At 40.7% G+C, this 16,805-nt stretch overlaps 1 protein-coding gene across 4 annotated transcripts in view; it reads left to right on the forward strand.

Annotated features, from left to right (window-relative positions):
- iqce (IQ motif containing E) overlaps positions 1–16,805 on the forward strand; it is a 114,103-nt gene that overhangs the window by 11,337 nt on the left and 85,961 nt on the right. For all 4 annotated transcript variants that reach the window (XM_059979821.1, XM_059979822.1, XM_059979820.1 and 1 more), the window contains exons 7-9: positions 1,615–1,728; positions 6,876–6,926; positions 15,335–15,405. In XM_059979821.1, coding sequence (XP_059835804.1) covers positions 1,615–1,728; positions 6,876–6,926; positions 15,335–15,405 — 236 coding nt within the window. The remainder of the gene's footprint in view (positions 1–1,614; positions 1,729–6,875; positions 6,927–15,334; positions 15,406–16,805) is intronic.

Genomic DNA, 16,805 nt, shown 5'->3' on the forward strand with positions numbered 1-16,805 from the left:
CATCCATTCTACAACAAACCCTGTTATGATGTTTTTGTTTTTCATACAACAAAGTCTTTACACAGAAGCATATATATAAGGAATGGAGGAAGTAGAACATGATCTAAGCTGCAGTAGTTTCTTCCAATAAAAGCAAAATATTCACTGAAGTACAAGGAATAGAACACAATTGCAGACAAATTATCTGTGTAACGTCAACCTCAATTGCTCAGAAAATTATGATCACCAAGCTTTGTTGACGATAATGCTCAGAGTCATAGTCATGCAATATGGAAAGCTATGTTCTCAAATGCAATTTTATTTTCCTCAAGTTCCCATCAACTCCACGCAATTCTACCACTTACTACCCACCGGGGCAATTGAAAATGGCTGACTAACTTTCCAAGCTGCACATCTTTGTGATGTGGGAAGAAACTGCAGCAGTCACAGGAAAAGCCATGTGGTCGCAGATAGTGCTGGTGGTCAGGATTGTAGTCATATTGCTGAGATTATAGGGTAAACTTCAACACCGTGCCACCAGTTGTAATTTTCACTCCATTAATTTACATTTTACTAGGACTAGCATTGTCATGTAATGCATTTTTTAATCTCTCAAAAAAGGATATTAGAAGAAAATGACTTGTATTTCTTCACCACTTTTCACAGTTTGGGAAATGAAAAACAAAACATTTAATAGTTTTTAAATATAATACCTGTTTAATGTAGGAAATTTGCAGGATGGATGGCTGCACAAAGAGCAACATGGTAGGAATCCTGACAATATGTTAATGATTTTGGCTGGGGAATAAATATTGCTCAGCATTTCCCTCCTCCCTTTCAAGGTGCTTTACCTCTTCAAGGTGTTATACCTGAGAAGGCAGGGGGAAACACAGATACACACACGTATGTCCCTCATTAGTATCTTCTCAAGGTGGGAAGGGTGAAGACTAAATGCTAGTTTTACTTTGGCCTCTACTGTGCCAGGAAAGATGTGTGAAATAGACAATAGACAATAGGTGCAGAAGTAGACCATTCGGCCCCTCGAGTCTGCACCGCCATTCTGAGATCATGGCTGATCATTCACTATCAATACCCAGTCCCTGCCTTGTCCCCATATCCCTTGATTCCCCTATCCATCAGAAATGTAACATGCTTCTCTGTATTTTGCCAACTCTCTGATCTTTTCTTCTTTGTCCATCTCCACTGTGCTTCCTATTGCACTTACTGTCACTTAAGAATGAGAAATATTTAAAAGGGCCACCAAGGAATAATGTTACCTTTGGCAGAGCATGTCAAGTTTACAAAGAAATGTAATATATTCAGGTCCCTGGAGTAGTGCCTGACCCTTCAATTTCTGCCGTGGATGTGAGAGTTCAGGCCTCTGACCGACAGCTGACACCAATTATAACTTGTATGGTGTTACTGAAATAAGAGCAGCTTCCTTCCCTAGGCAATGCAACTGAGAAAACAAACCCTTGGAAAAGAGTCAAACCTTTCGAAAGCAGATGCACGAAAGTATCAAATATAAAATAGAAAATTAATGCTATTGTTACAATAAGTATGTCAGACTATACATTGCAAACAATTAATAACTAATTTCTTTTGGCATTCTCCAAAATGTCTTGGCCCTTTCAGATTATTCAAGCCCAAAAAGCTGATTACGATGTCCTGAAAACAAAGTTGAGACGATCAGAGGAAGAGAACAACAGAAAAGAGAAACAGATTGGACAGTTGTTGGATCAGTCAAAGGTGAATAGGATGCATTCAACTGGTCTAATTGGTTTGTGAAAGAGTTCACTGAATGTATGATATAGGCAGGACACCTGAATCCATGCCAGTATTTCTACTCCACACTAACGTATTCACTGTCTTCTCATCCAATCCAACCTCTATTACTTCATACCCTTTTACTTGGGGCTATAACTATTTCCATAAAAGCATAAGTGTATTTGTTCCAACATTTTCATGTGGCAATAAGTTTCACTTTCTATGGACTCTGTTAGAAGAACTTTCTCCTGAGTTCACTAAATTTGTTATTAATTATCTTAAATTTGTGGCCTCTGACTTAGATTTCCTCAATAATTAGGACTAGCTTCGCAATATCTACCTTATTTAACCATCTTATTGCTGTTTTATAATTTTAAAGTCCTGGTTCAGATTTGTTCTCAATATTCTGTTGGGAAAAGAACCTTCATGCTGAATTTTGTAGTCTTCAGTTTTGGTATCAATCTCCAAATAATTTTTGCACTTTTCTGTGGTGCCTTGAAGCTTTATTCTTAAACAGAAGGACTTGAACAGATTGGGAGAATGGACAAAGAAGTGGCAGATGGAATATAGTGTAGGGACTATTGGTAGAGGGAATAAAGGTGTAGACTATTTTCTAAATGTGAAATTCTTTTAAAAATTTGAGGTACAAATTTGGATAATGAGGTGGGTTTTCAAAGCTTGGATAATGAGGTGGGTTTTCAAAGCTTGCAGGGAGATTTATGCCGGTTAGAAGAATGGGCTGAACGTTGGCAGATGGAGTTTAATGCTGAGAAGTGTGAGGTTCTACATTTTGGCAGGAATAATCCAAATAGAACATACAGGGTAAATGGTAGGGCATTGAGGAATGCAGTGGAACAGAGAGATCTAGGAATAACAGTGCATAGTTCCCTGAAGGTGGAGTCTCATGTAGATAGGGTTGTGAAGAAGGCTTTTGGAATGCTGGCCTTTATAAATCAGAGCATTGAGTACAGAAGTTGGGATGTAATGTTAAAATTGTACAAGGCTTTGGTAAGGCCAAATTTGGAATATTGTGTACAGTTCTGGTCACCGAATTACAGGAAAGATATCAATAAATTAGAGAGAGTGCAGAGACGATTTACTAGGATGTTACCTGGGTTTCAGCACTTAAGTTACAGAGAAAGGTTGAACAAGTTAGGTCTCTATTCATTGGAGCGTAGAAGGTTGAGGGGGGATTTCGTCGAGGTATTTTTAAATTTTGAGAGGGATAGATAGAGTTGACGTGAATAGGCTGTTTCCATTGAGAGTAGGGGAGATTCAAACGAGAGGACATGATTTGAGAGTTGGGGGCAAAAGTTTAAGGGAAACACAGGGGGTATTTCTTTACTCAGAGAGTGATAGCTGTGTGGAATGAGCTTCCTGTAGAAGTTGTAGAGGCCATTTCAGTTGTGTCATTTATGGACAGGAAAGGAGTGGAGGGTTATGGGCTGAGTGCGGGTAGGTGGGACTAGGTGAGATTAAGAGTTCGGCACGGACTAGGAGGGCCGAGATGGCCTGTTTCCATGCTGTGATTGTTATATGGTTATATAAAGGGACTTGGGAGTCCTTGTGCAGGATTAACTTGCAGGTTGATCTGGTGGTAAGGCATGCAAATGCAACGTTAGCATTCATTTCAAGAGGACTAGAATATAAGAGCAAGGCTGATACTTTGTAAGGCATTCCTCTGACCACACTTGGAGTATTCTGAGCAGTTAGAACTGAGATGAGCAGGAATTTATTTAGCCAGTGGGTAGTGTATCTGTGGAGTTCATTACCACAGACAGTAGTGGAGGATCCATTATTGAAGATACTTAAAGCAGAGGTTGATAGGTTCTTGATTAGTCGGGAGATCAAAGGCAGGAGAAAGGAGTTGAGAGTGTAAGTGATGGAATGGCAGAGCAGACTCGATGGGGCAAGTGTCTAATTCTGCTCTTATGCCTTGTGGTCTAAGAAGCAGTGATTTTCTAAGCCCATGGTGTCTTCCAATTAGCAAGAAATGAGCCCATTATTATGTCTTGGACTTAAATAGCATATTTTTATTGTTGGAAATGAATGCTGGATTGCTAATCCTAATAGCACTGTTGGAATCTGTTCACCAGAAGGACTATGGCATCCAAGAAAGTACACACACAAAATGCTGATGGAACACAGCAGGCCAGGCAGCATCTATAGGGAGAATCACTGTCGACGGTTCGGGCCGAGACCCTTCGTCAGGACTAACTGAAAGGATAAGTTAGTCCTGACGAAGGGTCTCGGCCCGAACCGTCGACAGTGCTTCTCCCTATAGATGCTGCCTGGCCTGCTGTGTTCCACCAGCATTTTGTGTGTGTTGTTTGAATTTCCAGCATCTGCAGATTTCCTAGTGTTTATCCAAGAAAGTAGTTTATTTCAAGTCAATCAAGGATGAGAAATAAATATTATCATTACCAGTGATGCTACATTTTGTAGAACAACACTGATTTACAACTGAAAATGAGGAGCTCATATCTAGAGGCTTCTCAGTAGAATAAAACCTTTAGGCTTAAGAACAGTATTAGGCCAGTAAATCTGCTCCACCATCCCATCATGACTGATTTATTATCCCTCTCAATCCCATTCTCCTGCTTTTTCCCTGCAACCTTTGGTGCCCTAATTAATCAACAACCTCTCCACCTTCGCATTAAACATACCCAACGAATTGAGAGAAATATACCTGTCACCTGTGGCAATGCATTCCACAGATTCATCACCTTCTGGATAAAGAAATTCCTCCTCATCTCTGTTCTAAATGGACATATCTCTATGTCCACAACTCAGGTTGTGTCCTCTGATCCTCTATAGTAAACATCCTCTCCACATCAACTCTAGGCCTTTCAACATTCAATAGGTTTCAATGGGATCCCCACCTCCCTTCATTCTTCTAAATTCCAGTGAGTACAGGCCCAGAGCCATCAAACGCTCCTCATATAATAAGCCTTTCAATCCTGAAATAATTTCCCATAACCTCGTTAGAACCTTGTCAAATGTCAGCACATCCTTTCTTAGATAAGGGGTTCAAAACTACTCACAATACTCCAAGACAGGCCTCACCATTGCTCTGAGCATAAAGCTCAGCATTACATCCTTGGTTTTATATTCTAGTCCTCTCAAAATGAATGTTGACATTGCATTTGCCTTCAACATCAGCAACTGAACCTGCAAGTTAATCTTTAGGTAATTCTGCACAAGGTCTCTGAAGTCACTTTGCACTTCTGAATTTTGTATTTTCTCCCCATTTAAAAAGTAGTCTATATTATTATTCCTTCTACCGAAGTGCATGACCATACACTTCCCGATACTGTATTCTATCTGCCACTTCTTTGCCCATTCTCCTAAACTGTCTGTCCTTCTGCAGCCTCCCTGCTTCCCCAACACTGCCTATTTCTCCACCTATTTTCATTTCGTTCACAAACATGCCACAAAGCCATTAATTCTGCCATCCAAATCATAGAGATGCTGTATAACATGAATAGAAGCAGTCCCTACACCAACCCCTGCAGAACACCACTAGTCACCAGAAGTCAACCAGAAAAGGCCCCCTTTATTCCCCCTCTTTCTGCCAATCAGCTAATCCTCTATCCATGCTAGTATTTTTCCTGTAACACCATGGGCTCTTATCTTGTTAAACAGCCTAAACGGTGGCACCTTGACAGTCGTTTTCTGAAAATCCAAATAAATAATAACCACCGACTCTTAGTCTATCCTGCCTGTTATTTCTTCAAAGAATTCCAACAGATTTGTCAAGCAAGATTTCCTGTTAAGGAAACCAGGCTAACTTTGGCTTATTTTATCATGTGCCTCCAAGTACTCCAATGCCTTTTTCTTAATAATGGACTCCAACATCTACCCAACCACTGAATTTGGGCCAACTGGCCTAGATTTTCCTTATATCTGCCTCCCTCCCTTTTTGAAGAGTGGGACAACATTTGCAATCTTCCATTCCTCTGGAACCATGCCATTCTTGAAAGATTATTATTTATGTCTCCACAATCTCTTCAGCTACCCTTTTCAGAACCCTGTGGGGTAGCCCATCTGGTCCAGGTGATTTATCTACTTTCAGACCCCATAGTTTCTCAAGCACATTCTTCTTAATAATAGTAAATGCACTTCTGCCCCCTGACAATCTCGAGTTTCTGACATACTGCTAGAGTCTTCCATAGTGAAGACTGACACAGAATACTTATTCAGTTCTTCTGCCATTCTTTGTCCCCAATAATACCTCTCCAGTATCATAATCCGGTGGTCCAATATCCACTCTCGTCTCTCTTTTTCTTTTTATGCATCTGAAAAATCTTTTTGTATCCTTTTGTATATTATTGGCTGGCTTACCTTCATATTTCATCTTTTCTCTCCTAATGGCCTTTTTAATTGCCCTCATTTTTTAAAGTTTCCCTATCCTCTATAACTTCCCACTGCTTTTTGCTATTTTATATGCCTCCTCTTTTCCTCTTACGCTATCTTTGACTTCCCTTGTCAGCCAAAATTGTGTCATCCTTCCTTTAGAATACTTCCTCATCTTTGTGACGGATCTATCCTGCACCTTCTAAGTTGTTCCCAGAAGTTCTAGCCATTGCTTTTCTGCCATCATCCTTGCCAGTCTGCCCTTCTAATCTTTCCTCATGTCACTGATTCCCTTTAATTGACTGACTTCAGCGTCTCCCTCTCAAACTACAGGGTGAATTTTATCATATTAAGATCACTGCCTCCTTGGTGATCCTTTACCTTAAGCTCCTTAATAAAATTTGGTTTATTACACAACACCCAATCCAGAATTGCCTTTCCCCAAGTGGACTTAACCATAAGCTGCTCTGAAAAGCTTTCTCATTGGCATTCTACAAATTCCATCTCTTGGAATCCAATGTAATTAAGTGGACAGATTATATCCTTAAATTTCAGGACAGGATCATAAAGCAAAGTACAAAAGTGTATAATCACTTTTGGTAAACCAAGTATTCAATTTATGCACAAGAAATCCAGCAAATAAAAAATAAACATGAAAATAATATTAGTTAAGAGGAGACTCTTAAAGGTACACAACACATTTTTTCCAGAGAATTATTTAATATTTCACAAGTGATGTTGTTCATGCTGTAATAAACTCTCTTATCTTACAGAGTTCTGAGTATGCCAGGAGCTTGGTTGATAAAAAGAATGATACCAGTGGGGTATGGCCTTACTTAAAATTTTTATCACAGCTTTTTAAAGGCAATGCAGTTGAATATGGTTCTGAATTATATTTATATATCTGGTACGTGAGTGTATAACATATACATTTTTGATTTTTAATTAATTTTCAGTATATGGAAGCTACTGGAATATAACCATATAACAATTACAGCATGGAAACAGGCCATCTTGGCCATTCTGGTCTGTGCCAAATGCTTACTCTCACCTAGTCCCACTGACCTGCACTCAGCCCATAACCATCCATTCCTTTCCTGTCCATATACCTAGCCAAGATTTTTTTAATGACAAAATCCAACCTGCCTCTACCACTTCTACTGGAAGCTTGTTCCACACAGCTACCACTCTCTGAGTAAAGAAGTTCCCCCTCATGTTACCCCTAAACTTTTGCCCCTTAACTCTCAACTCATGTCTTCTTGTTTGAATCTCCCCTACTCTCAATGGAAAAAGCCTATCTACGTCAACTCTATCTATCCCCCTCATAATTTTAAATACCTCTATCAAGTCCCCCCTCAACCTTCTACGCTCCAAAAAATAAAGACCTAACTTGTTCAACCTCTCTCTGTAACTTAGGTCCTGAAACCTAGGTAACATTCTAGTAAATCTTCTCTGTACTCTATTTTGTTGACATCTTTCCTATAATTTGGTGACCAGAACTGTACAAAATACTCCAAATTTGGCCTCACCAATACCTTGTACAATTTTAACATTACATCCCAACTCCTATACACAATGCTCTGATTTATAAAGGCCAGCATACCAAAAGCTTTCTTCACCACCCTATCGACATGAGATTCCACCTTCAGGGAACTGTGGACCAGTATTCTGAGCTCACTCTGTTCTACTGCATTCCACAATGCCCTACCATTCACCATGTATGTCCTATTTGGATTATTCCTACCAAAATGTAGCATCTCACACTTATCAGCATTAAACTCCATCTGCCATCGTTCAGCCCACTCTTCTAACTGGCCTAAATCTCTCTGCAAGCTTTGAAAACCTACTTCATTATCCACAACGCCACCTACCTTAGTATCATCTGCATACTTACTCATCCAATTTACCACCCCATCATCCAGATCATTAATGTATATGACAACCAACATTGGACCCAGTACAGATCCCTGAGGCACCCCACTAGTCACTGGCCTCCAACCTGACAAACAGTTATCCACCACTACTTTCTGGCATCTCCCATCCAGCCACTGTTGAATCCATTTTATACTTCAATATTAATACCTAACGATTGAACCTTCCTAACTAACCTTCCGTGCGGAACCTTGTCAAAGGCCTTACTGAAATCCATATAGACAACATCCATTGCTTTACCCTCGTCAACTTTCCTCGTAACCTCTTCAAAAAATTCAGTAAGATTTGTCAAACATTACCTTCCACTCTGTTCCTAATCAGACCCTGTCTATCCAGATAATTATATATACCATCTCTAAGAATACCTTCCATTAATTTACCCACCACTGACGTCAAACTTACAGGCCAATAATTGCTAGGTTTACTCTTAGAACCCTTTTTAAACAATGGAACCATATGAGCAATACGACAATCCTCCGGCACCATCCCTGTTTCTAATGACATTTGTAATATTTCTGTCAGAGCCCCTGCTATTTCTACACTAACTTCCCGCAAGGTCCTAGTGAATATCCTGTCAGGACCCAGAGATTTATCCACTTTTATATTCCTTAAAAGCTCCAGTACTTACTCCTCTTTAAACATCATAGTTTCCATAACTTCCCTACTTGTTTCCCTTACCTTAAACAATTCAATATCCTTCTCTTTAATGAATACCAAAGAAAAGAATTTGTTCAAAATCTTCCCCATCTCTTTTGGCTCCACACATAGCTGTCCACTATGATTCTCTAAGGGACCAATTTTATCTCTCACTGTCCTTTTGCTATTAATATAACTGTAGAAACCCTTTGGATTTATTTTCACTTTACTTGCCAAAGCAACCTTGTATCTTTTAGCTTTTCTAATTTCTTTCTTAAGATTCTTTTTACATTCTTTATATTCCTTAGGCACCTTATTTACTCCATGCTGCCTATATTGATTGTAGATCTCTCTCTTTTTCCTAACCAAGTTTCCAATACCCCTTGAAAGCCATGGCTCTCTCAAACTTTTAAACTTTACTTTCAACCTAAAAGGAACATAAAGATTCTGGACCCTCAAAATTTCACCTTTAAATGACCTCCATTTCTCTATTACATCCTTCCCATAAAACAAATTGTCCTAATCCACTCCTCCTAATTCATTTCGCATCCCCTCAAAGTTAGCCTTTCTCCAATCAAAAATCTCAACCCTGGGTCCAGTCCTATCTTCTCCATCATTATATTGAAACTAATGGCATTGTGATCACTGGACCCAGACTGCTCCCCAACACATACCTCCGTCACCTGACCTATTTCATTCCCTAACAGGAGATCCAACACTGCCCCTTCCCTAGTTGGTACCTCTATGTATTGCTGCACAAAACTATCCTGCACACATTTTACAAACTCCAAACCATCCAGCCCTTTTACAGAATGGGCTTCCCAGTCTATATGTGGAAAATTAAAATCTCCCACAATCACAACCCTGTGCTTACTACAAATATCTGCTAACTCCTTACAAATTTGCTCCTCCAATTCTCGCTCCCCATTAGGTGGTCTATAATACACCCCTATAAGTGTTACTATACCTTTCCCATTCCTCAATTCCACCCAAATAGTCTCCCTAGATGTGCCCTCTAATCTATCCTGCCAGAGCACCGCTGTAATATTTTCTCTTGACAAGCAATGCAACACCTCTCCCTCTTGTCCCTCCGATTCCATCACACCTGAAACAATGAAATCCAGGAATATTTAGTTGCCAATCACACCCCTCCTGCAACCATGTTTCACTAATAGCTACAACATCATATTTCCAGGTATCAATCCATGCTCTAAGCTCATCCACCTTTCTTACAATGCTCCTGGCATTAAAATAGATGCATTTAAGAAACTCTCCACCTCTTACTCTCTGTTTATCCCTAATGGTGCAAACAACTTTATTTTTCTTCCTTATCTCTTGTATCTTCGGTCTGAGCGCTCCCCTTCTCTATCACCTGCCTATCCTCCCTCACACACTGTCTATTCACTTTCTCTATTTGTAAACTAACCTCCTCTCTCCTAGTCTCTTCAATTTGATTCCCACCCCCCAACCATTCTAGGTTAAAGTCTCCCCAGTAGGATTCGCAAATCTTCCCACCAGGATATTGGTCCCCCTAGGATTCACGTGCAACCCGTCCTTTTTGTACAGGTCACACCAGCCCCAGTGATCCAGAAACTTGAATCCCTGCCCCCTGTTCCAATCCCTCAGCCACTTATCCTCCACCTCATTCCATTCCTACTCTCACTGTCATGTGGCACAGGCAGTAATCCCGAGATCACTACCTTTGCTGTCCTTGTTCTCAACTCCCTTACCTAACTGCCTATATTCTCCTTTCAGGACCTCTTCCCTTTTCCTACCTATGTCATTGGTACCAATATGTACCACGACCTCTGGCTCCTCACCCTCCCACTTCAAGATATCTTGGACACGATCAGAAACATCCCGGACCCTGGCACCAGAGAGGCAAACTACCATCCAGGTCTCCTGACGTCGTCCACAGAATCGCCTATCTGACCCCCTAACTATCGAGTCCCCTATTACTACTGCCTTCCTCTTCCTTTCCCTACCCTTCTGAGCTACAGGGCTGGACTCTATGCAGGAGGCACGGCCACTGTTGCTTCCCCCAGGTAGGCTGTCCCTCCCTCAACAATACTCAAACAGGAGTACTTATTGTCAAGGGGTACAGCCACTGGGGTACTCTCTAGTACCTGACTCTTCCCCTTCCCTCTCCTAACTGTGACACACCTGTCTGCTTCCCATGGCCCCGGTGTGACCACCTGCCTGTAACTCCCCTCTATCAATTCCTCACTCTTCCTGACCAGACGAAGGTCATCGAGCTGCAGCTCCAGTTCCCTAACACGGTCCCTTAGGAGCTGCAGCTTGGCGCAACTGGCGTAGATGTGGACATCCAGGAGGCTAGGAGACTCCAGGACCTCCCACATCCGACACTGAGAACAACAAGCTGCCCTCACACTCATACTTCCCCTTTTCCTCAAATAACAGGAAAAATTGAAAACTAAACCTACCCTGCCTCGCCCGTTTCTGCCTGAGCCTGTTGTGCCCAAGCCCTTAAGCTTTCACTCTGCTCCCGGCTCATTCCACTGCTCACAAAGGATGCTGCCCGCTGAAGAAGGCTGTGTTCCTTTTAAATCTTCCGTGCTTCACTGCCCATTGAATTAACTAATTCTCATGGGAATTAGTTGCCCATTCTAGTTACTTTTGAAAGATGAAGGTCAGTCTCCTTGAACCAATACAGCCCAATAGTGAGAAGATACCTCCACATTACTGTTAAGGGAGGGAGTTCTAGGATGTTGATCCAGTGAAAGTGAAGGAGCAGTTAATATATTTTAAAGGTGCATGAGGATGTTCCCACTCCCTTGTTTCTCTTGTCTGTCCAGTTGCTGAAAGCAAACAAAAGTTTCATCCATTTCTCCCAAAAATATAGCCCGAAGACCTTCCGTTTGTTCCTTGAATTAAGGCCAACCAAGTTTCCTCAACCACAATCGACTTCCAACTTATTTTGAACATCACTAGGATATTCCAATGTGAGATCTTCAGCCTGAAAGTACAACTTTGTTTCTCTTCCTGTAAAAGATGCCTGTTCTGCTGGGCATTTCTAGCATTTTCTGCTTTAACTTCAGACTTACAGCATCTGTTGTTTAGTTTTAATTTCCTGAACAACTTCTCCCTTGATTCCAGTCAGTTTCTCCAAATAAAGGTATTTCATTGGGAATGTGCATGGGTTCTAATTATACCTGATGCTTTTTAGAGACAATCTTTGTTCCAGTCCCATTCAGTATTGTCCTTTCATCTCATTTTCTTGTATCTTGACTCTTTGAAGCAACTTCATGTTTGTATGCAAACTGGAAAATTCCATGCACTTAGTTGTCAAGTTCTATCTTTTGGTAAAATACATAGGATCTGGCCCTGCTATTTTCCTTTTCCTCCCCAACTGCCATTTATTGGGTTGGGCTAGCAACTGTAAAACCCACCAACTCTCATAGCTATTTTAAGCTCACATAACTTCTCATTCAGCTTCTAGTAAAATCGCCATTCTATTCTCCCAGCTTTTTGGTCCATTGCATAATTTCTGACTCCTTGAGACCAAACTTTCCAGTATTTCCTTATTCTTCAACCAAGGACTTCCCTACACTTGTATTAGGCTATGCATTCCAAAGCTAATATCTTAAATGTATTTTTCAAAAACTCAGATTCTATTTTTTTACATTTTCTAAAGGCACTGGTTGCCTGTTGTTCACTTAAGTACAAATCTGGTTATTGAGTGTTAGCAGGCTGTTTCATTATGAAGTGTGCCATGTACCCTACCCAGTCACTGATCTTAATGGAATGAAGCTATTCAGCCCAGAGTGTGTAGTGGCCTTCTGTAACAGCAATCTAAGCATTTCCATAATCAGGTTCTTTCCCCGTACCCCTGAAAATCAAAGGACATAATTTTTTTTCCCATTTTAGTGTAATATTTGAATCTGCTTTCATACTCTCCAGCAATGAAATCTAGATTATGACTATTTGCTGTAAGGTGTTGTTCGACATGTATCCCACTCCCTCTTTCACCAGCTGCCTTAAATCTCGATTTTTAAAGATTAGTTTTATTTGTCAAATGTATGTGGAAACATAAAAACATACACCCAGTGGCCACTTTTTAAGGTACACCTGTACACCTGCTCGTAAATGGAACTCACTCATCAGCTAATCACGTGGCAGCAACTCAATATATAAAAGTATACAGACGTGGTTAAGAGGTTCAGCTGTTTTTAGACCAAACATCACAATGAGGAAGATACGTAAACTTTGACTGTGGAATGATTGTTGGAGTATCCCAGAAATTGCCAATTTCATGCACAACAGTCTCTGGACTTACAGAGAATGGTGTGAAAAACAAAAAAACATCCGGTGAGTAGCAGCTCTGTTAATGACAGAGGTCAGAGGAAAGTGGCCAAAATAGTTCAAGCTTTCAGGAAGGCAATGTTAACTCAAGTAACTATGTGTTACAACAGTGGTGTGCAGAAGAGTATCTCTGAATGCACAACACTTGGTATAGGAGGTTTCTAATAAAGTGGCCATGGAGTCTACAGTGAAATGCATTGTTTGCATCAATGACCAATACATTCTGAGGATGTGGTGGGGCCAGCCTACAAGTGTTACCATGCTTTTGACCCAGTGTAGCATGCCCAGAAATTACTAACCCTAACCCATATGCTTTTGGATTGTGTGAGGAAACAGGAGCACCCAAAGGAAACCCACGCGGTCAAGGGGAGAACGTACAAACTCCTGACAGACAGCAGCAGAAATCGAACCCTAACTACTGGCAGTGTAAAACTATGCTACCATAGTTCTCCTGGTTTTCAATCGCTGTCAATGAGAATAGATCTTATACTTTTAATGATTATCAGCAATTTTAAATTAATTTGCCTTCCAGTTAGTCTCAAGTTTCTCTATCCATTTAGGTCTCTCATCCCAGAACCCTACTAATCTTTTCTGCAGCTTTGTTGTATAGACTCCAGGTCTTGTGCATTAGTTACAGTCAAACCAGTGCTTTATGGAGATTGAACATAACTGATTTGATTATAGATTTTATGCCTCTATATTAATTGGAGCATCCCATATATTTTCTTTTAATTGCTTACTTTCCCAACTATCTACCAAGATTTGTGCATATGTACATTTCAGTCTGTGTTAGAACTTTACCAGTTATATTAAATTTTCTCATTCTTCTCTTTAGAATAAATTTCTTTGCAGTTCATTTTCATCTGCATCCTACCAGGCTATATCTGCTTGAAGTCTAAAATTATCTTCCTTGCTGTTTACAACACTTGCAAGTTTTGCGGCATCAGCATTTTTAAAATATTGCCCTGCACATTCAAATCTCGGTCAGTATACATCCAGAATATCGGGACAGTGAACCTGACCACTGTATTTCTTCCTCTGGTGTGAAAATCTACCATCCACAGTGAATTTGTGCCTGCCCCAAAGCAATTTTTGTATCTATGCTACCACACCCTTTATTCCAACAAGCTTCAACTTTTTGGACTAGCTTATTTGTGACGTTTCGTTAGACATCTTACATTAATCCTTGTACACAACATGAACATTTTGTTATTTCATCAAAAGCTCATTAAGTTAAGCAAAATTTTCCTATGACAACTCAACACTTATTTTCCTGTATTATTCCTTCACAAGTAAATTTGTTGCTGGATTGACCATTTCACAATATCTCACTGACCTCCGTTGATACCCCTGCCCCCCCTTACCCCCATCCCTATCTATTATTTTAGTCTGGTTCTCTTTCTCTTTTTTCCCCCCTCACTATGATCTTCCCCCAGCCCTATCTTTCTTTCTCTTTTATTTCCCATAATTCTCCACCTTCCCCCTAGCCCATTTCCCACCAGCCTATCACTTCCTAGCTCTCTACTTTATCCCTACCCCCCCCCCCCCACACTTCTTATCCCCCCTCGACCATCCCATGTTACTTCACTCCTGATGAAGGGTTTCGGCCCAAAACGTCGTCACTACCTCCTCCCATAGATGCTGTCTGGCCTGCTGAGTTCTGCCAGCATTTTGTGTTTTTGTTATTTAGCAATATGATTTTTATACCCTCTCCGGTTGTCACCTGAGATTGAGAAGGTAATCCTTTGGTACTTTTAACCCCAGACTTACATAACTGTAGGCCCAGAATAATGTTACTATCCATTTCTACACACCCGGGCAGGTTTTACAGTTCAACTGATGAACTTTTTGCCTTGTGTGAGTCAAAATTTTCAGTCTGTATTCCCATATTTGCACTAGAAGAGATTTCTTCTCACTGTACAAACAAGAGAAAATCTTCAGATGCTGAAAATCCAAGTAACATACACAAAATACTGGAGGAGCTCTGCAGGCCAGGCAGCGTCAATGGAAAAGAGTGAACAGTTGATGGTTCGAGCTGAGACCCTTTCTCAGGACTGGAGAAAAAAAATGAGAAGTCAGAGTAAGAAGGTGGGGTGAGGGGGAAGAAGAAATACAAGATGATAGGTGAAATCGAGAGGAGGGGAGGGGTGAAGTAAAGAGCTGGGAAGTTGATTGGTGAAAGAGATAAAGGGCTGGAGAAGGGAGGAATCTGATAGGAGAGGACAGAAGGCCATGGAGGAAAGGGAAGGGGGAGGATCACTAGTGGGAGGTGATGGGCAGGTAAGGAGATAAGATGAGAAAGGGAAATCAGTGTCTCTGTTTTTTGTTTTTATCTCCTCAGATTGTTAATGGATTAAAACAGAGGATCTTTAAGTTGGAGCAACAGTGTAAAGAGAAGGACGGCATCATAAAGTAAGATACATTTCAAACCACATCAGTAGTTTATTTAGTATCTGGTTACTTCGTTCTTCTTGTGTAGTACTGATTCCCCACATCTTCATTTCCTGCCATTTTAGCAATGAGAACTACAAGCCCTCCAATGACGTTCCTGAGATTTTACTCCTGTGTTGGATGCTGATGTTTTTGATTTGAAGTTTTTCAGGTGTCAAGATTAAGGCATAAAACTTATTGCTTGAGATTGTTTATTAAGTGCTGAAATAACAAAGGTAGGAAGGTGAAGCATGAGGGAGAGGAAGAGGGAGAAAGACCGAGACAGCCATAGTGGCAGGGAAAGAGAACAAACCAATGTGGTTTGCTAATTCCACTGAATTTCTAAAGCTAACAGACACTCCATAAGACAATGGAGCAGAATTAGCCCATTTGGTCCATTGAGTCTGCTCCACCGTTTCATCATGGCTGATCTATTTCCCTCTCAACTCCATTCTCCTGCCTTCTCTCCGTAACCTTTCACTTATAAAAAAAGCTATTACCCTCTACTTTAAATACACTAAATGACCTGATCTCCACAGCCACTTGTGGCAAAAAATTCCTCAGATTCGCAACCCTCTACTGAAGAAATTCCTCCTCATCTCTGTTCTAAATGGACGGCACTCTATCCTGAGGTTGTGCCCTCTGGTCATAGATTCCCTACTACATGAAATATCCTCTCCACATCCACTCTATTGAGGCCTTTCAACATTTGATAGGTTTCAATGAAATCCCCCTCATTCTTCTAAATTCCAGTGAGTACAGGCCCTGACCCATCAAATGCTCCTCATATGATAAGCATTTAATCTTTAAATCATTTTTGTGAACCTTCTGTGAACCCTCTCCAGTGTCAGCAAATCTTTTCTTAGATAAAGGGCCCAAAATTGCTCACAATACTCTAAGTGAGGCCTCACCAATGCCTTACAAAGCCCCAGTGTTAAGTCCTTGTTTTTATATTCTAGTCCTCTTGAAATGAATGCTGACATTGCATTTACTTTCCTTACCAATGACTTAACCTTTAGGGAATCCTGGATGAGATCTTCCAAGTCCCCTTGCACCCCAGGTTTTTGAATTTTCTCCCCATTTAGAAAATAGTGTACACTTTTATTCCTTCGACCAAAGTGCATGACCATACACCTCTGGAGACTGTATTCTATCTGCTGTTCCTTTGCTCATTCTTCTAATCTATCTCACTGCTTCCTCAACACTATCTGCCCCTCTACCTATCTTGTATTGTCCGTAGAAATGGCCACAAAGTCATTCAAATCATTGACATATAACATAAAAAGAAATGGTCCCAACACAGACCCTGCAGAACACCACTAGTCACCGGAAGTCAAGCAGAAAAGACCCACTTTATTCTCCATCTTTGCTTCCTGCCAGTT

The sequence above is a fragment of the Hypanus sabinus genome, chromosome 9, assembly GCF_030144855.1.
Source record: "Hypanus sabinus isolate sHypSab1 chromosome 9, sHypSab1.hap1, whole genome shotgun sequence".
In the NCBI taxonomy this organism is placed as follows: domain Eukaryota; kingdom Metazoa; phylum Chordata; class Chondrichthyes; order Myliobatiformes; family Dasyatidae; genus Hypanus; species Hypanus sabinus.